Source organism: Carya illinoinensis, chromosome 10 (genome assembly GCF_018687715.1).
Source record: "Carya illinoinensis cultivar Pawnee chromosome 10, C.illinoinensisPawnee_v1, whole genome shotgun sequence".
NCBI lineage: Eukaryota > Viridiplantae > Streptophyta > Magnoliopsida > Fagales > Juglandaceae > Carya > Carya illinoinensis.
Genome location: NC_056761.1, coordinates 18,061,996 through 18,086,956, shown reverse-complemented (window position 1 = coordinate 18,086,956; position 24,961 = coordinate 18,061,996). Strand labels below are relative to the sequence as shown.

Sequence of the window (24,961 nt, the reverse complement as noted above, 5' to 3'; positions counted from 1 at the left end):
TAATGTTCCCTTACTGACCCAAGGAGTAATGCCGAAGCCTCTGATAGATTAACAACTATTATACTCTATCAACCCTCTCCCATCAGAGTCTTTGCCAACAATGAAAAACGCCACATGGAGAGCACAATGGACGAAAGTATATTCGGCTATGCAGGGATATAAAGAACATCAAGTCAAACACCTTTTCGAATCCACGTCGAAACTAGAAGGACTATCTCCTCGGCCTCAACTCAAAAGCATCGAAACCCATCCACTTTTCAAGGACAATCCTAAAATAAAATCACGGAGTTTCTTCTCCATAGCTCCTCATCTTCCGCAACACAGCAGTTGTTTTTCTTTGGAGTCAACACAACAAAGCATGAAGATAAACTTAATAACTCTGCTTCCAAACAAAAAAGAACAGATTATCACAAGAGAGAATAATCCAAGTGAATAGGTAACTCAAGCAGAGGCAATCGTCCTCACAAATGTGGTAAAGCAATTCTCTGAATCAGTACCTGCACTAACTAAAAATCCACCATCTCAACAACATTCTACACTTAGCTCCAATGAGGTTATAATAATAGATTTAGATTTGTCCCATACACCCCCATCAACGGGTCAAATTAGCCACATCCTTCCTTTGAAAAGGCAACATAAAATAGAGGATAAGAAGGCCCCTAAGCGCAAGTCACAACGCTTGATAAAAATGGAGAAAATTGAGTCAAATAAACAAGAAACTAGTACAACTCAGTCTCTGTTAGAGGAAACTATTTCAAGACTCACTCTAATGACAATGCAAACCTGTTCAGGTGGAAAGGAAAAAAAATCCAAAGGGAAAGAAAAAATGAACCCGTACACTAGACCAGCAATCCAGTTCTAGAAAAAGTCCAAGTCAGCTCATGAGGCAAGCTTCAACATGCCTCCAAAAAATCCATGAGGACTTTGGCATGGAATTGCCGAGGGCTTGCCTGCCCCAAGGCAATTAGAAATTTAAGGGCAAATATTAGGATACATAACCTATATGTCTTTTTCTTATTGGAAACCTTAGTGTCGGATGACCACACCACTTTTGTTGTAAATAGTCTTGGTTTCTATCATTTTGTGCACCTTCCTGTTGATTGTAAAAAAGGGGGTTTGTTGTTGCTATGGCATTCTGCAGTTGATCTGGAACCTGTAAATATTAATGTTAATGCTATCTCAGTTCTTGTTTACTCTGATCCTTTACACCATCCTTAGTTGGTTACTTATGTATATAGCCTGGCTCACTTGAATCAAAAAGAAAAATTTTGGAGTCACCTCGACTCTATACATCAAACTTTCCCGGGTCCTTGGGCATTTATGAGGGACTTCAATGACTTGATAAATTAGATAGAGAAATATGGAGGTCGACCAATCCATATCAATCCGAACAGAGGCTTAAAAACACTAATGGATCACAATGGACTTATATACATCAGATTTACAGGACCAAAATTCACTTGGACTAACAAAAGACAAGGAGCTGCTCTTATTAAAGAAAGACTAAACAGAGTCATTGTTAATAAAGAATGGAGACTACTTTTTCCCGATGCTTCTCTGCAACACCTAGCTTCCTCAATGTTCGACCATCATCCCATTCTACTCAATACATCAACAAATTTGCGAAATGCTTTGTCTTTCAAGTTTGAAGAATTCTGGACCCAAGAACCCCTGAGCCACCTTATAATTCAAGAAGCTTGAAGCACAAATTTTCAAGGTAATCGTGCTTACATTCTATGCAAGAAAATTAGCTCAACAAAAGAAACTTTAAAAAAGTGGAACAAAAATCACTTCGGGCACATTCAAAACAACATCCAGCAAACAGAAAAAGACTTATTAGATGTCCAAAGCAGCATGTCAATGTCAAGAAATCAAGAATTGGAGATCGAGTTGCAGAACAAACTCCATAAACTGAGAGAAAACGAGTAGATTCTATGGAAGCAAAAATCTCGAATAACCTAGCTCACCTCAATAGACCTCAACACGAAGTTCTACCATTTGACAACCACAATTCGTCAGAGGAGGAATGCTATCGAATCAATCAAATTGGGGCCAGGTAATTGGTCAATGGACCCTTTAATTATTGAATCAACTTTCATAAATTATTTCAAAACTGTTTATACTTCCTCAAAGCCTCAAATTCCAGAACAACTGTGTCAGTTATTCAAAAAGTAAATTACAGAAGAAGAAAACAACATACTCAACAAAATTCCAGATGAATTAGAAATTTTTAGTGCTCTCAGAAAAATCCTAAACAATAAAGCCCCTGGCCTTGATGGCATGACAACTCTTTTCTTCAAGCATTATTGGGAAATCATTAAAGTGAAAGTCACCCGAGCTATACAAAACTTTTTCTTGAGTAGAAATCTCATAAAGCAGATGAACCATACAAATATTGCGCTGATCCCAAATCACAATGTCCAAATTCTCCAAGCCATTACCACCCTATAAGCCTCACAAATGTCAGCTATAAAATCATTACCAAAATCATAGCAAACTAACTAAAGAAGTTGCTTCCCAAAATAATCTCTCCTCTACAAATAGCTTTTGTCCCAGGAAGGAATATAAAAGAAAACACAATGATTGCTCATGAGCTTTTCCACCTACTAAAAAAGAAATCTGGAAAAAAAGGCTTGATGGTTTTAAAGATGGATATGAAAAAGGCTTTTGACAGAGTGGAATAGAATTTTCTTTTTGAAATAATGAATAGCCTAGGCTTCAACTTAAACTGGATCAATTTGGTTAAAGAGTGCATATCAATGGCTACGTTCTCAATGACAATTAATGGCTCACCAAGAGGTTTTTTCAAAGCAGAAAGAGGCATAAGAGAAGGAGATCCAATATCGCATTTTCTATTTATTTTAGTCACATAAGCCTTATTAAGATTAATACTACAAGCTGAAGCACAACAAAATACTGAAGGGATTAAATTAAGCAGAAACAACCTGCCAGTCTCCCACTTACTCTTTGCAAATGACACAATCATTTTCGCCAAAACCTCAGAGTAAAATGCAAAAGCCATAGCAGAATGTCTAGAAACATTCCAAAGCTGGTCAGGTCAAAAAATAAACTTCTCAAAGTCATCAATTTTTATCACAAGGAACGCAAACAATCAAAACAAGCTGCTATCTCAAATTGGCTTCCTTACAAAGCTTCCTCGACAAAAATAAAATACTTGGGCCTCCCAACTTCTTTTAATAGAAGGAAAAAAGAAAATTATGCTGATTTGCTAAATAAAGTGAGACAAAAATTAGAAGGTTGGAAAGCAAAACTCTTAGCACAAGCAGGGCGCACAATGTTGATAAAATCAGTGGCAAGTTCCATTCCCTCTTATTGCATGAACACTTTCCAGATTCCAAAATCAGTATGCAAGACTCTTGATCAAATCCAGAAAATTTTTTGGTGGGGCTTCCCAAAAGATAAACTACACAATCTCACATTGAAATCATGGAAGTCAATCTGTCTACCAAAAACAATAGGAGGACTGGGCATCAGGTCGACATAAAATATGAACAAAGCTCTCTTAGCAAAAATAGGTTGGGAACTAAGTGGACCAAAAATCGGTTTATGACACTCTGTACTATCCGCCAAATACCTAAGGAACACAACCTTCTGGATGGCAACCTCAAGAATTTAAGATTTTCCAATGTGGAAAGGCATTCTTAAGACAAAAGACCTACTTTTTAAAGGTAAGTGTTTCCAAATCTTCAATGGACAATTGGCTAATATTTGGATAGACCCATGGATTCCTACTTTAAAAACGTTCAAGCCAACACCCATCAGAAACATGGATTCCATCCACCTTTTTATCAAAGTCTTTGACCTCATCCAAAATAACCCGAAAACATGAGATATTAGGAAATTACAAAGCCTTTTTGATCAACCCAGCATAAGAGAAATTCTAAAGATTCCGTTGTCTCAAACAGCACAAGGCAAGGATAAAGAGATATGGGCACTTAATCACAGTGGGAAATACTCAGTCAAGATAGCTTATCACGCACAGGTCGACTACCACGAATCAGTTATTCAGAATCAAAACTGTCTCTTTAAGCCATTGTGGAGCCTTAAAATTCATGACCGTCACAAGCTTCTTTTATGGAAGATACTTTGGAATATTTTACCAACAAAAGTGAAAGTCAATGAAAGAATCTCTCAGCAAGTCAACACAGAATGTACCTTTTGCGACCAAGAGGAGGAGACAACACTTCATTTATTTGTGGAATGCCCAAATGTCAGAATATTATGGCACCAAGGCAGCTGGCCTTTAAATATAGAAAGATTGTCTATCCATTCCATTTCAGATTAGATAAAAATGATTACCTATCCTGGTAAGTTCCCAGGCCTACAGGGACAAGATAGCCATCATTTCCAATTTTATGCAGTCATTTTGCTGGATTTATTATGGAAAAACCGAAACGAGATAGTTCACAATCTTTCAAGTTTCTCTCTGGAAGAGATAAAGAAGCAACTTTTCACAGTTTATGAAAGCTACAAAAATGCCTGGTCTGATTGCTCTTTATTCAAAGCCCCAGCTCTCAAATGATTCCTCCTCCAATCGGAACTTTTAGTATCTCCTTTGATGCAGCAGTGAGAAATAACTTTTCTATAACTTCAGTAATTCGAAGGAACCACTTAGGTGAAATTTTGGAGATCTTCACAGAAAAAATTACCTCTTCATAGGTAGCTAAAGCTAAAGCGGCGTTACTAGCAGTTGTTATGGCAAGTAGTTCTTTTCAATCCAACTCAAGTTTTATAACAATAGAAGGCGATGCTCAATCAGTCTTCTCAGCAATCGATTCATGTAAAGATTCTACCCCTTTCTGGTTGATCTCCCCGATTATAGAAGACATCCGATCATATGCAGAAGATCATCAGGATTGGAAATTTATCAAAATCCATCGATCTCAAAATCGATGTGCACGCGCACTTAGTGGCGCATTGGGCAGCTACAAACTATGTGTTTCGTAACCTATCCCTAGTCTCGATTCCTCAATGCTTTCTGTATCTGGATAGTGGAAAGGATCCACCTCTAACTTTGTAACCCCTCTTTTATTATATATATTAAGCTTGATTAGAAAAAAAAAAAAAAAAGTGTACATTTGGTGCTAGGGTGCACATGAGTTGGTGCGAAACCAAACATTTTCCTTCTTGTAATGGCCCAAAAGAACTTCAATCCACAACAAATTACTTACTTGGCCCCTAACATGCACTCTTTTTTTTTTTTTTTAACTCATTTATTTGTTGATTCATTTTTTGTGGGGTTCGGTTTTTGCCAAGCTATCCCTTGACATATTCCCTTATCCACGGCGCTAGAAAACTCATCAATGCAATTAAAAAACGAGAAGGATCATGAAAGCTTACAAAGTGCAGGTGCGTGCCACGTTATCTAGTTCATCGAACCCAATTTCCACCAACAATAATGGCAACCAGAGCGCGCATGGCACAGCATTATAACTATGTTCCTCTCATTAATGCTCCTTGGTCGTCGGTGCGTAACCCTAAATGGGGGCAGCACAAATATTTAACTCCCAAAATATAGAATCGAGTGGTACTGTTTCGGCTTGCGTGATCCACCTGCATTACTACCTCTATCCTCACGCGGTGTTGAAACAACAACATCACAATAAAAAGATGGCAATTTCATTGCTTTGGACCGCATGCACACTTGAGGTTTGTAGCACCCCACATTCTCAATCTCTTCTCTGCACACTTGATATCTAGGTGTTATAGTACCCCACATTCCCATTCTCTTCCTATGTATATATAAAGAAAGATTTCTGCGCTGATCACACCTTCCAAACACAAAGCCGGATAATTATTTAGTTCTGCCTCTTGTTCTTCCTCTGTAAATCTTTGTAGCTAGTTAGAAAATGTCTCCACAAATTATCCTATATGGGCTTCTAGCATTATCTTTGTCCCTCTCCTTTGCAGCTGATCTCAGTCCCCTTCAGGATTTCTGTATTGCAGACCCACAAAGCCGAGGTACATACATACATACATAAATATGAAGATAATCCACTTTCTTTTCAGTTTCTTTTAGCCATGCACTCCGTTTAATTACCAAGAAACTTGGTTTTATGTTTTCCAGGATACTAATCTTTATTAACATGCTTTATTCTGATCATTTTATTGTTGCATTTCATGGCAGTGTTTGTGAACGGTCTGGCCTGCAAGGATCCCAAGCTGGCTGCAGCGAATGATTTCTTCTTCGCAGGGCTTCACTTAGCGGGAAACACATCGAATAGAGTGGGGTCTGTGGTGACCCCAGTCACCGTATCGCAGATGCCGGGGCTCAATACGCTTGGCATCTCAATGATACGCATAGACTACGCACCGTGGGGCATCAATCCTCCCCACACGCACCCTCGCGCCTCCGAAATCTTAACCGTCTTGGAAGGCTGCCTCGAAGTTGGGTTTGTCACTTCCAACCCTGACAACCGTCACATCACCAAGGTGCTGCACAAGGGCGATGTCTTTGTCTTCCCCATCGGTCTCGTTCACTACCAGAGAAATGCAGGTTCTGCAAATGCAGTTGCCATTGCAGCTCTTAGCAGCCAAAATCCAGGAGTGGTCACAGTTGCAAATGCTGTGTTCGGGTCTGTGCCGGATATTGCTGGTGACATTCTTGTCAAGGCATTCCAATTGGACAATAGTGTTATCAATTACCTGCAGTCCAAATTCTAAAACTCAATGTATTTTTTGTAGTGATTAATCAATGTGCACTTTTGTTTATGTGATCTTTGATTATGAAAAATTTGAATTATTTGGGAATATTTGTTATTTTTGTTGGTTCATTAATTAGTGATTCTTTCAAGCTTGTGCGTGTAATAGAAGATGGTATATTAGAGGTTTAATTTCCATTTCCTTTTCGTTGTTATTATTTATTTATTTTTATTTCTCTTTTATCATTAGTACCTACTACTTTCTTGCGCTAAAACACTTGAAGTAGAGGTATGAGAGAGGGCATACACTTTATCCGACATTAAAAAGAGTGAGAGGCCAGACATCGGGGTTTACGCAACGTCTTTATACTGATCTTCAGATTTCTGGTCCTTTTTTTTATTTTTATTTTTTTATAATTAAATTCAAAAAAAATTCATTGCAAAATAAATGTAATTTTTTTGAAAATTAGTATTATATAGGTAATTTAATAAAAGTTGTGTAAAGTAATAGCTTTATCTTTTGTGTGTCTATATGCGATATGCGATCGGTTACCTTCATCCCTGTCTATTTTTCTTTTTTCAAGCGGCCTAGCTCTACCGAGTAATTAAAGCGCAACGAGCTAAAAGGGCGCGGGCGTAGTAGTACGCTCGCCACCATAGGATCGCACCATCGATTAATATGATAACTGTCGTTAGTATAAGATTTCTACTCGAAACAACTAGATATTAGCGATATCTTCTCTTGATGTGTTAATCATTTTCTTCTTAAATTATATCCTGGGAATCTGATAATCAAGTCGTTGAGATTTGGGGAAACGATTGAACTATCTTTATTAACAATAATCCACATCTATATAAAGGGTCAATGTCAGCAGTCTAATGTAACTTTTTGATCCCTCATTACAAAACAATACATAAATATGTTTACAAATTAGGTATTGGAGGTATACCAGACACACTGGGCCACCATCTTTTCTTGTAAAGATTAGTAGTTGAGATCATTTGGAGGTGAAACATGTTTGATAAAATTCAAACGACTCAAACACAAAAGATAAAGTATTTTTTAAAAAAAAAAAAAATTAGTGTTTTGTAGGTGATCATTATTTAAAAGTTGTAACAATCAAAACTTTTTCTTTTATGTGTGTCTATATATATATGTGTCATGTGCAATGTGTGATTAGTAATTACCTTCAATCTAGTAATTATATTTAATTACTAACTTAGGAATTAGAAGTGTACCAGGCACACTAGGCCACCATCTTTTCTTGTCACAGGTTAGTGGTCAAGATCGGTTGGAAGTGAAACACGTTTGAAATAGTGGCACTGTTTGTGGGATTGTAACAGAATTCCTAAAGACATTTTAACGTGGTTGGCACATGCCTGCTATGACACACTCCCACATAACCTGTGACTAGGAAACCACTTCCATGAATATGGAAGCACAACTGTTGGAGATGGAAGAACAGTTAAGGAGGATGAGTGTAGTGATGGAAGCTATCTAGCGAGAAAATGACAGCATGAGATGAAAAGACAGAGGCTACAGTGAGGGCGCTATGCCAAAACCACAACAAACATCCAGAAGGAGAGACACACAATGCAGGTGGACTGAATACCTAGGAGTCGAAAAAGAAAAAGCTATACGATGAATTGCACAGTCTTGTTGATAAATATGAAGAGATGGCCAAGAAGATGGGGGGTCATCCTTAGTTGATTAGCTACTTAAACGCACAGATTTACCTATAGCACGAAGGTGATGGTCGTGCCACTCCCACCAGGTTCAAGATTCTGCAAATGGAGTTATATGACAATCTAGATAATTTGAAAGCACACATGATCCTTTAGGGATTCCCCGGAGAGGTAGCATGTCAAGCCTTCCCATTGATGTTAAAGGGCATGGCGAGAGGCTTGTTGGGGCGTTACGATCAAGATTGATAGATAGTTTCGAAGAATTGGCCAAGCAATTCCTAACGCAATTCATGGCTAGTAAGAGTGAAGATGACCTGCAACATACCTCTTGACCATCAAGTAGAAAGAATAAGAGAACTTGAATGCATACCTCACCAGTTTCAACAAGGAGCAATTAATCACCAATGATCAAGATGAGAAAATTACGCTAGTGACCCTTTTGGGAGGTGTATGGCCTTGAAGCCCATTCATGACGAAGTTAGCATGGAGAACTCTATCAACGTTGAGAGAGTTAATGGATAGGGCCTACAACTTTTTCAACACTGAAGACACATTACAAGCCTTAATTGCACAATGGAAAGCAAAGATGAAGGCAGAAGGTAAAGACCTTTAAAGGGTGAGTGAATAAAGAACTCGAAGAAAATTGGATCGAGACTACAACATGGATTGGGACCAGGCTCCTGGCTAAGATTTGAGAGACATTAAAGCAGCTCTTAGTCGAACATAGGGATGTATTTGCATGGAGCCATGAAGACATGCCCAGGATAGACAATGTAATCATCGAGCATCGCCTTTGTGTTGATTCTGCTAGTAAGAAGGTCCACTAGAAAAGGAAATCATTCAGCACAGAGAAGTACAATTCCATAGTTTAAGAAGTTGACTGACTACTTGCCACAAGATTCATCAGAGAAGCTCACTACCCCCGAGTGGTTGTTCAATGTTGTACTAGCAAAAATGTCCAACGGAAAATGGAGGATATGCGTAGACTTCACTGATCTCAACAAGGCATGCCCAAAGTAGAGTTTCCCATTGCCGCAAATCGACTTAATTGTCAACTCTATGGTGGGACATCAGATGCAAAGCTTCAATTACGCCTACTCATGGTACAATCAGATCTGGAAGAACTCGACAGAGAAGGAAAAGACCTCGTTCATAACATGCCAATGATTATACTACTATCAAGTCATGCCCATTGGGTTGAAGAATGCTGGGGCAACGTATTAAAGACTCGTGAATTGAATGTTCAAGAAGTAGATTGGGTAGAGTATGGAGGTTTACATTGACGACCTACTAGTTAAAAGCGAAGAACCATCCTAGCACTTGAAGGATTTGAGGGAAGCCTTCCCCATGTAATGCCAATACAAAATGAAGCCAAACCCAGCCAACTGCCCCTTTGGTGTTGACTCGGAAAAATTTCTAGACTTCATAATATTTGAGAGAGTAATAGAAGCCAACACAGAGAAAATCAAGGAAAACATGGATATAAAGCCCCCTTGGAACATCGGCAAAACCTAGAGACTGACTAGTAAGGAAGCGACAATGAATAGATTTGTGTTGAGAACCACAAATAAAAGCCTACCATTTTTAGGGTCTTGCACAAAGTACACCCTCAGAACGATGACTGTGATCAAGCATTTCAAGCACTAAAGCAATGTCTATCCAGCCTTGTCGATAGCTCTACAATAAGCCAACCCAAGCAAGGGTACATGCTCTACGTATACTGATAGTCTCACCCCATGCCTTGTCGATAGCTCTAGTCAAAGAAGAGGGGGCGGTTTAGAAGCTAGTGCATTACACAAGCCACGCCCTGCAGGGTGCAGAGTCGAGATACCCTCGAATGGAGATGCTAGCATTCACGTTGGTAACAGCTACTAGCTGGTTGCAACCGAATTTCCAAGTTTGCGCCATCAAGGTCTTGACAAAAGCTCCTCTAGGGAAGATACTGCAAAAACTAGATGACTTTGGATGCCTAGTGGGCTAGTCAATTGAGCTGAGTGAGTTTGACATCGATTACCTACCAAGACACACAACGAAAGGGCAGACCCTAATAAACTTTATCGCCAAATTTACTGACTTTTTTGAAAAAAGTAGTGACCGCACCAGTTAAGAAACCTTAGCAGGTCTTCATCGACGTCTCATCCTATTGTGCTGGCTTTGGGGGGGGGGAGGGTGTAGGGATCTACATAATAAGCAACTATGGGCTTGAACACCATTATACAGTGAAACTTACTTTCAGAACCACTAGCAACAAAACTGAGTTTGAAGCACTAGGCGTTGCTGAGGTCGAGGTAAAATCGAGCTCTTAAGTAGTCGTTAACCAAGTTCTAGGAGTATACCCAGCAAGGGGCAATAAATTAAAAGAGTACTTACAACTAGTATGGGAGAAAAATATTGAGAGAGGATAATATTGTGCAGTAGACAAACTAGCATGAACAGTTTCAGGAATTGAGGAATCTACTTTATCATGGGAAGTGGAAAGCAAAGTGATGGAGGTCTCGACTGTTAGGACCAAGATCGCAGAAATGGGACCAGGAGAACCAGAATGGGTCCAAGAGGTGGTGAAATACCTAGATACAGGAGAGCCTCCAATGTAAAAGGAAGAGGCAAGGAAGATCAAAAGAAGGCTGCACAGTTCACTCAGATTGATGAAATTCTCTATAAGCGGGCTTTCTCGACCCTTTATTGAAGTGTGTCTCCCCACAAGAAGCCCAATACGTCCTAGTAAAGGTACATGAGGAGTGTGCAAGAATCACTTTGGAGGGAAAGCTTTGGCAAGAAAGGTCATGAAAGCATGTTACTATTGGCCCCATGCCCTCAAGAATGCGAAGGAATTTGTCAAAAAGTGGGTGAAGTGCCAAGTATTCACTCCAATATCGCATTGACTGCCATAGGAAATGGCGTCCATAATATCTCATTGGCCATTTGCGTAATGGGGAGTTGAGCTGGTAGGGTCCTTCCCACCAAGGAAATGAGTAAGATTTGTAGTCGTCACTGTAGACTACTTTACTAAGTGGGTATAAGTAGAACCCTTGATAACCATCACATCGAAAAGCATCACCAAGTTCCTATGGAAGACTATTTTATGTAGGTTTGGGATTCCCTATAACATCATCTCAAACAACAGAAGGAAATCCAAATTAGAACATTATCGGGAATGGTGTACAGAGTTAGGAATTCAGTTCAAGTACTTCTTCCCAAGACACTCCCAGGCCAATGGACAAGTAGAAGCGACCAACAAATCCTTACTCAAAATTCTAAAGAAGAAACTTATAGACAAAAAAGGAGAGTGGCCAGAAGAGCTCCCAAGTGTCTTATAAGTGTACAAAACCATAGTCAAAACTTCAACAGGGGAAATCCCATTTTCCCTTACATATGAAAAAGGGGTTGTGGCACCCATAGAGATCGGGTTGCCAAGCTATAGTATCCAACACTTTGATCAAAGGAAGAATGACAGAGCATTGGAAGAGCACCTTGACCTGCTGGACGAATAATGAGACAAAGTCGATGCTTAAGCAACCCTTAACAAAAGAAGAACTGAGCGCTACTTCAACCGAAGAGTCAAGCCCAGAACCTTCAAGATAAGCAACCTGGTCTTAAGAGAAACCAAAATAATTACCACACAAGAAGAATGAAAGCTTGGCCTCCATTAGGAATGACCGTATGTCATGATCGCCAACAATTGACCAGGCTCAACTTCTTAAAAGATGCCTGAGGAAAGGAACTACCACGTCCATGGAATGCCAAGCATCTAAAAAGATATTATCCTTGATTTTATACCCTTACCTTTGTATCAATATGCAGTGAAGAGTAATGAATAAAGTTGATTGTTTCCCTCCCATGCATCTCTTGATCTAAATTGAAACGCCCATCGAGGTTGAGTCCTTGGATTCACAGTGATGAAATGGGGGACTAATTCCTTAGACTGCATAACCCTCGCCTACAAGTCAAGTCCTTAGACTCGCAATGATGAAACAGGCGAGAAAATAATTAGCCTGGGAGACCCTTGCCCACTGAGGTCGAATATTTAGACTTGTAGTGATGATATAAGCGGGCAAGTCCTCAGATTGCACAACCCTTGTCCACTGAAGTTGAATCCTTGGACTCATGGTGATGATGCAGGTGCGTAAGTCCTTAGACTACGTGAATCTCGCCCACCATGGTTGAGTCCTTAGACTTGAGGTGATAAAATGGGCACGCAAGTCCTCAGACTGTGGGGCTCTCGCCCATTAAGGTCGAGTCCTTAGACTCACGCAGATGATACGGGTGTGAAAGTCCTCAGACTATGTGACCCTTGCTCACTAAGGTCAAGTCCTTAGACTCGTGCAGATGATATAGGCATGCAAGTCCATAAACTACGTTCCTTAGCCCACCGAGGTTGAGTCCTTAGACTCATACTAATGAAACAGGCGCGTAAGTCCTTAAAATGCATGACCCTTGCCCACCGAGGTCAAGTCCTTAGACTCACACCAATGAAATGAGTGCCCACACAATCACAATGCCCATAACACAAGTATTAGAGGAACTCAGAAAAGTACTAAGAGAGTCAAAGGCTTGCAATGCAGAATGTCCAAAGTAAAACATCAATTTAAATAGAAGGAGAGAAAATTATTACAATCAATTTACACAGGAGAAAACGTTCATCTACACAAAATATTAGTCTAAACAAAAGAAAAAAAAAAGAATGACTAATGCAGCAAGAAAGAAAGACACCTTGCTCAAGTAGGAAAAGCTGGAGGAGTTGAAGCCGGGAACTTGTCAAGCATGATATCCCTTCTTAGAGAATCACAATAATGGTAGGAAGCACAGTAAGGCTTGAAGGGCTCAAGGTTTAGGGTCCTCAAGTCAGTTTGAGGATTCACCAATAAAAAGGTTCTCAATCTTTCCAAGCCAACCCCATAGCCGTACCCAAAAGCACTGTTGTGAAAAGACTTGGCCGCTAGGAGTTGAGGGGAAAGGAGAACAACTTTCTCAACCGAAGTAGGTAGTCCAGACTCCAATTCCTTGATATGCTTATTGCAAGTTTTAACCCTTTGACCAAGATGCAAGATGGAATTTGTCAATTCGCCCTGTCTCTTGTTCATCCCTCTCAATCCTTCTTCATCGTTGAATGTAAATTCAATAGCTCCTCCAAGGCCCGCTTTCCTTCATCTAGGTTAGGTCCCAAGTGAGGAAGACCTTCCTTGCTCTTCACCGCGACCTTAGATAACTCACGGCAACGTCTTCTGGCCTCCTCTAACTCTACTTCTAGACTGGACAATTGTCCTTGTCTTGACATTTTTTTCTACCTCAAGCACCCGTAACTCAAGGTGGGTGCGAATGGCTTCTCCCTTCACCTAGTCAAGCTCCCCCTTATGGTTGATCATATCTTCACGTAGACCAGTCAGGTCAACCTCCAACTACCGTATGTAGCCATCGGCTTGGTCGAGGATCACCTCTAATTCAGCCTTCTCTATTTGTAGCGGTGTGACCTCATTTCACGCCCAGAAGGAAAACATATGCTTGGTCTTGACTTCATCCTCCAAGTCGATATGTTCATCGAAAATCCAGGAAGCCAGTTGATCCACGACCTGCCAAAATCACATACACATAAGGATCCAAATCCAAAAGAGAGAAAAGTGGATGTCAAACCAAACAAACAACCTACCAAGGAGAAGAAATCTCTCAGTTGGTCCACCATAGCCTAAACAAGATCTTCGCTTGCCTAGGACCCCGCCACAATCAAGGGCTGAGATGGGCTAGCATGCTCCTCACCTCAAGTAAGGGACGATGGGCTGCGGAAGGACCCTGGGAGACAAGGGCTGGAAGAACCCTCAAGGGCATTCACCCCTACCTTAGCAGTAGGTAGAGATGAACTTGTTGTCGTGGGGTCTATTGTTGGCGACTACCCCTTGGCATGAATGGAATTCACCACAAGCTCATCCTCCTAGATGGGGATGGATGACGCCGTTTCTCAATGATGAGGGGTGAGGAAGGTCCCTCCTCACCCCCTAAAGAGGCATTGGAAGGTGAAGATAGTATTGAAACCCTGCCCCTCAACTCTAGGTCATGGGTGAGTACTGGGGTTTCACTACCAAAGACAGTCGAGGGAAGGGAGCCTAAGGTAGGCTCTCTTTTCCCTGGCTCACCCTGAGAGGTTCACATCACAAGGAATGTTGATAAAGCCTAGAAGACCGCAGGAGAAAGCTACCTCGATGTCCATACCCTCCTCATCGTCGACCAACTCAAGGTCGACTAGCATGGTTGATGGAAGAACAAAGTTAGACAATTAGGTGTATTTGAGTTCCCAAGAAGGGGATTTGAAGTCAAGGGCAATGGCCAAATCCATAAGGGCTTGCCTCATCAATAGCCTAGACCATCTAAGTCAAGAGAACCTTCTGAGATAGACTGCTCAGGAACTTGAGCCAATCCAGTGCAATCACCTAGTTAGCGGGGATGTTCCAAATCTGCTATTCAAGGCATAGAGGCCTTGCGAGGCTCAAGCACCTCTTTGTCTTCTTGGCCATGCAGTTTTCCTCCTTCTCTGGTGAGGTCACGGTTGGCCTTTTCTTGTCATTAGAAACCGCTAGCTCCTTCAGCAGGTGACGACCCTTCGCACGAGACCAGTCGAGCATCACCAAATACCTGTTGATATGGGCCCTTGTCAATAGGGCCCTTGTCAATAGGGCCTTTGTCCAAACAAATTCCTAGTTGTGCTCGACCCAAGAGTAAACCCTTTCAATGTGGGCTTGCTTTCCTTGGGAAAGAGTAATGGCTATTGCTTTATCGTCGGGGACTTTCCCTCAAATGGCACGAATTGGGAACTTAGCCTTCTCGGCTTCCTTGCAAGGGAACTCCCATCCCTAACCAAAAACACGAAATAGTTTTTTCTGCCACTATTTGGTATTTGAATGATGGCCTTGGAATCAAGTGAGATGATATCGGGGGCGAAAATGAAAGCTACAAATATTGCCTTCCAACGCCTTGACCGCATGGGTAGTAAGGAACTTGTAGGTGCTCAAGTCAAGATACCCCTCTCCAGCAGGTTCCAAAACCATTCTCCAAACAACACATAAACACATAAGAATTCTCTAGGTATTAGAGTGAAGTTGAGTCAGCGACAACTTCAAATAGTTGAGAATGTCGCATACCGGTTGACAGAAAGGGAGCTGTAACCCATGAGAAAGGGCACTGGTCATGAGGGCCACCTTCTCCACAATGCCCTCGACATCAACGGCCCCATGGGGAGGAACCTTAAGAATCACTTAATCAAGGATTCCATATGAATCCCTCAACTTCTTGAGGTCGGCTACGGTGAGAATAGACAACCAATTATAACCTCATAATAGGGTAGAGGAAGACTCTAGTGTTGATGAGGAACCCATCGGAGAGGGAGGAAGAAACCCACAAGAAGAAAGTCAAGAAGTGTTCGGGCGAGCCATTGACGCAAACAAGAAGCTGGAGAGGAATCTGGGGTGACAGAAAGCACATACAACATAGAAGATGAGTAAGCAAAAGTGAAAGAGGCAACAGAAGGAGGGAGAACACTATTTATATATATATATATATATATAGAGAGAGAGAGAGAGAGAGAGAGAGAGAGAGAGAGGAGCAACGGTTGAAATGCCCTAGGAGGAATGCGAAAGGTTTGACAGCGCGATCATCGAGACTAGATCCCACAATCTAGTGATGTGACTAGGAGTAGATGCATAGCTATTACAACCTCCCTGGGCATACGAGCAAGAACAACCAATCAAAACCAATAATGCGACTGCTAAAAACTATTTATAATATTTCACTTCCTCCCATGCCAATGTGGAAAGAATTTGCAGGATAACTAGAGAGGCTATTTTATCATCAACAAATGTGCCTAGTTTTATTGAGTAAGGCCCATACGGGAGGCCCAATGAGTTAAATGGGCGTGAGCATACCATACACTCACCACCATAGGATTGCACCACCTAATGGGATTAATATGATAACCTTAGTCAGTCTAAGATAGCTACTCCTAAGGAAATAGTAAGATATTAGCAATATCTGCCCTTGATATGTTAATAATTTCCTTCTTAAAGTATATCTCGAGAATTTGATAATTGAGTCTCCGAGAGTTAGGGAAATGATTTATCTATCCTTATTAGCAATAATCCATGTCTATATAAAAAGGCAAACGTTACCAGTCTAAGATAACTTTCTACTCCCTCATTACAAAGCAATATGTATATATTTCTAACTTGTTTATCGGAGATGCACCAAGTACAGCAAGCCACCATCTTTTCTGATCACAGATTGGTGGTTGAGATTCGTTGGAGGTGAAAATAGTCTGAAACAATTCAAACAACTCAAACGCAAAAGATAAAGTTTTTTTAAAAAAAAAAAAAAATAGTGTTTTATAGGTCGCGATCATTATTTAAAAGTTGTAACAGTAAAAACTTTATCTTTCGCGTGTCTATATAATACATACATACATAAATATATATATATATATATATGTATATGTATATATATGTAACGTGTGATCGGTAATTACCTTCAATCCATTAATTATAGTTAATTATTACGACAAGAAAAACCAGTTATATAGCTCCATTGATCCCAAGTACGTAGTTCGTAGCCTTTCAATATGATTCGTTGATGTTCTGCGGGACAGTATGACACGATCAGGACATGCAGGAGATCAAGAGGTTAATCATGCAGTGACCTTTATTTGGAATTACGTTGCTTTTTCACAGTATAATCCCTTTTTTAACAAAAACTGTTCGTCAAATTTATATATTTGAGATTTGTATATATTTTATCCTTATTATTCCGTAAGTATCTAGTAATTATTTGTTGGTGAGTGGAGAGATTCCTTCTAAATAATGCTTAGCACGAGCCTAATACAAAGCGGGAATTTCATTTTTTTTTTTTACAAGATCATGTCATTAATAAGATTAAACGTCACTACAAGAAAATTGATTTTTTCCAGTACCATTAATCGCCACAAATAACCCCTAAATTAATCGCAGCAATTGCTATTTCTCAGCGATTTGTATTGTGCCAGATATTAGTCGCATTTGTTCATTCACTTATAAACAAAACCAGCAAAAGCTAAAAGTCTATGCAACTAACACATCATTTGCAGCGATTTACTTTGCTGCAAATACTGAAAAAGTCATCACAACTACACATCACATGGTTGAAGACTAGTTTAAAAACTTGCTGTTAAAAGTCTGCAGCAACATAAAAATCACTAGAATTGATGACTTATTGCAGCAATTTTAGTTTCAACAATACTAAAATCGTTGCAAAAGACTATTTTTTTTGTAGTGAACATTACATCCGATTTTTATCAAGGCAAACAGTTTGAAAAATAGACATTGAAACATCAATATCCCATCACATCTCAATATTATCTACTGTCCAAGCATAACGTGCAAGTGATCTATGCGCAGCTGCATTCCCCTTCGGGTGTACATTTTAGATTTTATACTCAGCAAAGAGTTGCATGCAGCAGCCCCTTTTACTTCTAGAAAGTGATTGTTTGATGATGGTAAGGATTTACAAGAAGAGGCAACATCATTTTCAAGAAAGATCCTACATAAAGAAGGCTGCGAAGCATAGGAAGAAGCTCAATTGTTTCCAGGTCATTTACTTCATTTATAATTTTGCTGGCAGCCATCAAAACATCACCATTTTCATCTTTGAGAATAGCTCCCACGCGTGCTTTGTGGGTAATCATAAAAAAGCGGGAATCTAAATTATAACGCTTAGCACGATCCTTTTTTCTTTAAAGAATTTATGTAAACTTTCCTACTTAAACCTTAATGGAGTGCCAAAATGAAATGCCACAATAGGACTACAATCGAGCCGATCGAGCTAAATCAGCCATTTGGATTGGCGAGTTGAGCTTCACCCAAATAATTCAAGTTGGAAACTCGAGGTGGTGAAAACACTAGTTTAAGCAGAGTTTAATTATTTTTTAAGTTTTTGTTAGTGTTTTTACCTGAGATGGGCCAATCGAGTTGACTTATTTCTCAAGTTTTGTTTGAATTCTTTTAAAATATTTCTGACTTATATTATAATAAAATTGAATAATTTAAAATAGAAATTACAAATAAATGATTAGATTTAATGAAATTCTTATAACTAGTATATAGACCCTATAATTGGATTATAATATTATAAAATTTTTATGAATGAATAAAAATTTAGAAATAAATTGCCTTGCAAAATTCCAGCCTAAATAGTTACAAATGAGACAAAAATAATAAAGTTTACATGAAAGATAAAACAATCAAACTATATGTTGATTAATTATAGACATTTTATATATCAATCCGAGTCAATATTTTATTTCTAATAACCTTATGTTATACGTCTATATAAGTTACTTATTAGCAATATATATATGTGTGTGTGTTTATTTATCCAATTGTTTATGAACGACCTTGAATCAAATAAGATAACAAGTCGAGTCAGACCTAAATGAGCGAATCTTAAAGAGTCTTTATCGAGTCGAATCAAAATTAATCGAGTATGTATTATTTACACATTAACCATATTATTATTTTCACAATTGAATATTTTTTTCACGAGTTGAGTTTAATGTAAATTAAACCAAGCAAGTATCAGGCACAAACCTCCAATCCTACTGGCCACCACGGTCTGGTCCACCACACGGGACTAGTACTAGAAGGTTATTATAAATTGCAAGAATTACCTTTGTTATAGTACACTACAAGAAGTAAACCATTTCCCACCAGCGCTCCACAACAAGGGTGAGGGTTCTCTCTCTCTCTCTCTCTCTCTCTCTCTCTCTCTCTCTCTCTCTCTCTCTCTCTCTCTCTCTCTCTCTCTCTCTCTCTCTCTCTCTCTCTTCAATTATTTTATTGAACCTTATTTTTATTTTTAACTTCTCTAGTATTTTTATGTTATATTTAAGAGAACTGTTACATACATAAGAAGATTATATAAAAGTAAACTTACAAACTGACATAGTTTCATAGGATTCGTTAGATTTACTTTATAATAAAAGTAACTTTAAAATCTAACGTACCAAATCAAATCATATCAATTTGTAAGTTTAATTTTTCATAATTTATTTTTTTCTAAAGTATTTTTCTATATTTAAGTGTCATGTAGGGGTAATGGGGATTTAGCACCCATTCTAGGCCATTGCCAAGTCTAAAATTTAGCTAGAATTTCATCTTTTGGCTATAGTATCAAGTTTTAGCCAGATGAGTCCACATTGGACTAACCATCTTAAAGATAAAATAATAAAATAATATTATATATTTTAATAATATTAATTTTTTTTTTGAGTTTTTACAAATACACTTTCTCAAGCAAAGAAGTATATATTTTATCAATTATATATACAAATATGCTTCCTGAAGCAAATATAAATACACAACAAATACACTTTTTGAAGCAAATATAAATACACGACAAATACACTTCCTGAAGCAAAGCAGTCCAGATTTGCAATTATATACATTATCACATTGCTAACACAATATTGAGCAACACACAACAGAAACACAATCTACAAATTTCCAACACAATCTGCGGAGTTGCTAAGAAAACATCACCAAAGGGGCCCCGGCCAATATGCTAAAGTTTTAGAGAGGAAGGATCAATCCATGAACCAATCTGAGTTGGTGTGGCTTTGATAGTTCTAAGGTGGTTGGGGTCTTCTTCAAAGAGTTCATACTCAAAAAAGCTGCTGGCTTTGCTGCTCTAATCTGTTCAATCATATTGCTGAATCCTACCAAGAAAGCTGCTAGGATACAAAGGAATATAACTGAAAAGTAAAAGAGGAGCTAAACTTGATTAGGGTATCAGATGTAGGGAAGAGAGAATAGCATCCAGATCTTTTCTACACGAACAAATTAAGCACAATCTGGTTTCAAATTAAATATTTCAGCCAACTCATCTCTTTACTCCATGATCAGTCATATAGAGTTACAGACTCAAGCCATGCATAAAAGAAACATATCGTCATAATGGATTTTCTGTGTATAGGGCAAACAACATGCACACCAGATCTCCAACCTCAAGAATCTCTCTAAAAGAAAAAGAAAAGAAACAAAAAAGAAGAGAACACTCATTAGCTCCAAAAACATGAGGCGTTATGGCAGTCTGTTGTGAACCCCAGTAATACACTACTCCAAATATCCCATAAACCCCAGAACATAGGAAATTATATATACATTTTGCACAAATCAACAAACACATGCGAACTGAAGGAAAGAAATGACCAAAGAAAGTCCTTTAACTTACATGTGGGCAGTGAAGAATAATGCCATCTTTTCTACACAAGTAAGGGGCATTCTACAATAAGTTGAAAGGAGATTTGGGAATACAGATTATGAAAGCAAAAAACATGTGAGAATGCCGGCACCAATTTATCCTCCACATGTTGATAATTTCATATCACACATAATTCTCAGCCCTTATGACCTTTTCATCATGATTAATAAATGTATTTCGCTATCTATGAAAAATGGTTCAACAAGGAAAACTAAATAGCAAATCAGAAAGGAACCAAAAGTATGATAATAACCAAAACTAAATCATCGACAACATTTTACCCTAAGATCTGTCAATGGTTTGGAATGAATGTTCTTCAAGCTCATAATATCGCCCCAAAACTTAGTATTGTAGTTAATGGTTAATACTAAATGTATTAATTCCCTTCTTCTAGTATGTATTTTAAGTAAGATATTGATGCATTCCTAGCCTTCAATTCCTCTATACCTTTCAATATTATTAAAAAATATGAAGTTGAAAGTAAAAAAAAGAAAGGAAATTACCAAAAGTTTCAAATGTTGAATTGGGCAGATCCTGATAAAGAAAGAGCTACTGTATTCATTTGGAAAATCACTTAAGTTAGCACACTAGCTACAACTGAGACAAACAATATTCCAAAATAAATATTGAATCAGTTATCAGGTTTACCAAAAAAAAATGTCCAGTTTCCCAATAGACAAACAATATGCCAAAACAATAGTAGACTATCTAGAACACCATGAAGAAAAAATAATAGACAAACAATAGCAATGTTTGTAGAGACCATACAATTACAGAGAAACTAAGACAATACACTAACCAAGTTTCCCCTAAATATCATTGTTACTTTCAGACTTGCACTAGCAATGTCCCAAGGCAATAGAGAAAGAACATCACATTAGCAAATGCTAGCAATAGCAGTACGTGATTGCTGCCATTATAAACCATACCCAAGAACAATATGCCAAAACAAATAATCATCTTTAATATCAATAGATGCCCAAAAAAATACTATGGAAAATTTACTAGACAAAATCCCGTGTACCATTTCATCCTAAAAAAAGAAAAAGAAAAGACAAGGCATTTACCCAAACAGATGCTACCGGTAGTGGTAGATCGTGAAGGAAGAAGAACCTTCGGCTAGGATCATGGAGGAAGCCGATGCTGAGCAATTATCTTGACTTGGCTGGGCAAAAGAAAATGTGATTCAATCGGCCTGTTGAAGAGAAAATCAAAATTGGAGAAGAGGGATGCAGCACGACGGATAGAACACCTTCAACAGAGAAGAGGGAGAGAAGAGCGAGGAAGAGAGAGGAAGAGGCACTTACTTTTGAGAGGTCGGAGACGACGGGTCCCCTGGAGAAGGCGATCGGTGGAGAAATTAAGGGTTGCGGGCTGAAGAAGGGGGACGAGTGAAAAAGAAGGAGAAAGAAACCTAGTCTAATTTTGGGGAAAAAACGAGAAACCGAGGGAGAGAGAGAGAGGAGCGGGTATATGAAAAATCATAAAATATTAACTGGTCTTTGTACAGGACCTCACCAGACTTGGAGAGCTTCTAAGACTAACTGTAGCATTATCTCAAACTTTTCATCTTTGCCTAGACCATTGCAGACAATTTAACCTAGATTTCTATCTATTTTACACTTGCTCTTCAAGCAGGGTATGAGACGTGTTGCGTTGAAAAAATCAACTTGGGAATCTTGTTAAGACGATTTGACAAATTTTAGAATAATGTTACGTATAGTTTTCAACTTAGAATATATAAATTGACATAATTTTATATAATTTGTTAGATTTATTTTATATTAAAATAATTTTACAATTAGACTTATTGTATCTAATTTTGTTAGTTTGTAAATTTATTTTGGTTTAATCATTTCGTAATTAAATTTTATGAAATTATTATATATCCACCGTCTTTCTACTGTTTTTCTTTTTATTTTTTTGACCGTCCTTCCACTTGGACTCGTTTGAATTTGGTCAAGGATTACATACGTAGATAACGTGTAACTCTTTCCTTGTCCAGCATATCTATCTGACACCCAGCCGGCCTAATATTTTGAGCGCTAGCGTGCAACTCAAGATCAAACACTACGCGTATCAGCTAGCAAGCTCCCTGTTTTCAATCAGTCTGCATTTAATACGACCATCCCTCCCAGGGAGCTTGTCTTTCTGCGTGACTCTTTCTTAATTTGCTTCTTTTAATTAATACCATTTTTTATATTATTGTCTCTCACCCTCTACCTATATATGGAAGCTAAGAACACAAGCCTTTCACAGCTTAAAACTCTAGCACTTTCATCTCCTTCTAGCTAGAACCCATCTTCCATATCTTCTTGCTCATACAATTTTCCAATGGCCTCCCGCTATTTTCTCCTGTCTGCTGGACTTCTCGCTTTGGTTTTCACTGCTGCATTGGCATCTGATAGTAGTCCTCTCCAAGATTTCTGTGTCGCAGATGCAAGTAGTCAAGGTATTAAATAAAACTAACAATATGTCTGCTTTTATTGTAATTAATTTGCAAATTTCAACTAGCTAGGCATATCACCTTTGATCTCGAGAAGTTGAAGTTTCATGAATCTTTGTTTCTCTACCACGAAGTTCCGATATAGCTTACTCATTTTCAATGTAATTTCCTGATTATCTATATTGTGCTTCAATGCATGCAGTGGTCGTCAATGGTTTGGCATGCAAGGATCCTAAGACGGTTCAAGCCAATGACTTTTCTGCCAGTGGACTTCATATGGCTGGCAATACATCAAATCCAGTAGGTTCAAAGGTTACCCCATTGACAGCTGCTCAAATACCAGGACTCAACACTCTTGGCATTTCACTTGCTCGTATTGACTATGCACCATCGGGCATCAACCCTCCTCACACTCATCCTCGTGCCTCTGAGATCTTGTTGGTCTTGAAAGGTAGTCTGGAAGTTGGGTTCGTCACCTCTAGTCCAGATAACCGCCAGATCACAAAAGTGCTACAAAAGGGTGATGTGTTTGTTTTCCCAGTTGGCCTCATCCATTACCAAAAAAATGTTGGCAATGGAAATGCCATCGCCATTGCCGCTCTCAGCAGTCAAAACCCTGGTGTTATCACTATTGCTAATGCTGTATTTGGGTCGAAACCGGATATTGCAAGCGACATTTTAGTGAAGGCTTTCCAGGTGGATAAGAATGTCATCACCAATGTCCAGTCCAAGTTCTAGACAAGCCCTGCTCGATTATTGCATGTGTGCATATATTTGTGTGTTTCATGGCGTCATAAGCAGTTTGTGTGAAATGTTATTTTGCTATTCAATTAACTGTATATTTCTCGTTAAATCAACAATAATTCCTTAAGGGATTGGCTTACGTATTTGTTGCATTTGTAATTATATTGTGATAATTCTTTTGTCTCTTTTGGTTTTTGTTATTTTTCATTCCATTTATAATATCATTTTTTTTTTCAGAATTTAATTACAATTTATAAACAACGTGATAGACTCATACCCTGTCTAGTGGTGGAGTGACAAAATTAAAGATAAATGCAGCAATCAATGTTCTCTGAATATACTTGAATTGAATTGTTTCTCAGTAAATAGTACAAGGAGTCTTGGTTGCCTTTTATAGGCATATTTACGATGTAAATATTAAGGATAAAAACATAAAATGAAATGGAAGTTTATTACAACAGATTTTATACAAGAGAAGAAGTTAGAATCTTCTAGGCTAGCTGAGATGGATCAGGAGGTTTTGGCAGCTTGATACTTGTGCAGATTTTATCTTGCAGAGTAAGGTTGATACGCCCCCCTTGAGTTGATCGGCGTGTCAAGCACAGTCAAACTCGTCCTTAATGAAGAAAATCGATCAGACACCAAAGGTTTGGTAAAAAGGTCTACTAGTTGATCATTGCCACTACAGAATTTGACTTGAAGCATTTTAGTTGCCACTCTTTCTCTAACAAACCAAGATCCATACGCTTTGTCTGAGAATGATAAATAGGATTCACTGTTAGATAGGTAGCACCTAAATTGTCACACCATAAATTCTACAAGAAAAACAGACAATTGCGACCAATTTATAGCAACGAAAAGACTATTAGCAATCAAATTGGTTGCAAAAGCCTGTTTTTCTTGTAGTGAAAATAGGAGGGTGAAATAAGGAAAAACCCAGTTCTTTTAATAAAGTTTGTAACCAAATGAGTTCAGCAGCTGTATTGGCCACTGATTTGTACTCTACTTCAATACTGGAATGAGCCACAGTGTGCTGTTTCTTGGAGCTCCAAGAAATTAAGTGATTGCTAAAAAATATGCAATATCCTCTGGTTGATCGTCTATCATTGGGATAGCCTCCCCAATCATTATCAGAATAGGCATTCAGAATAGAACC

At 38.6% G+C, this 24,961-nt stretch overlaps 2 protein-coding genes and 1 long non-coding RNA gene across 3 annotated transcripts; 2 read left to right on the top strand and 1 right to left on the bottom strand.

Moving 5' to 3' along the window:
* Positions 1-5,664: 5,664 nt before the first annotated feature.
* LOC122279685 (putative germin-like protein 2-1) lies at positions 5,665-6,773 on the top strand. Its single transcript, XM_043090461.1, has 2 exons — positions 5,665-5,982; positions 6,149-6,773. The coding sequence occupies exons 1-2, from the start codon at positions 5,871-5,873 to the stop codon at positions 6,682-6,684; spliced, it is 648 nt and encodes a 215-aa protein (XP_042946395.1). The 5' UTR covers positions 5,665-5,870; the 3' UTR covers positions 6,685-6,773.
* Positions 6,774-19,640: 12,867 nt separating this feature from the next.
* On the bottom strand, positions 19,641-22,160 carry LOC122278793. Its single transcript, XR_006229348.1, has 2 exons — positions 21,923-22,160; positions 19,641-21,810 (listed from the first exon to the last, which is right to left on the bottom strand). It is a non-coding gene; the product is annotated as an uncharacterized LOC122278793 (long non-coding RNA).
* A 690-nt stretch (positions 22,161-22,850) lies between these two features.
* On the top strand, positions 22,851-23,944 carry LOC122278792 (putative germin-like protein 2-1). The gene is made up of 2 exons (XM_043088993.1): positions 22,851-23,067; positions 23,264-23,944. The coding sequence occupies exons 1-2, from the start codon at positions 22,950-22,952 to the stop codon at positions 23,797-23,799; spliced, it is 654 nt and encodes a 217-aa protein (XP_042944927.1). The 5' UTR covers positions 22,851-22,949; the 3' UTR covers positions 23,800-23,944.
* The last annotated feature ends 1,017 nt before the right edge of the window (positions 23,945-24,961 follow it).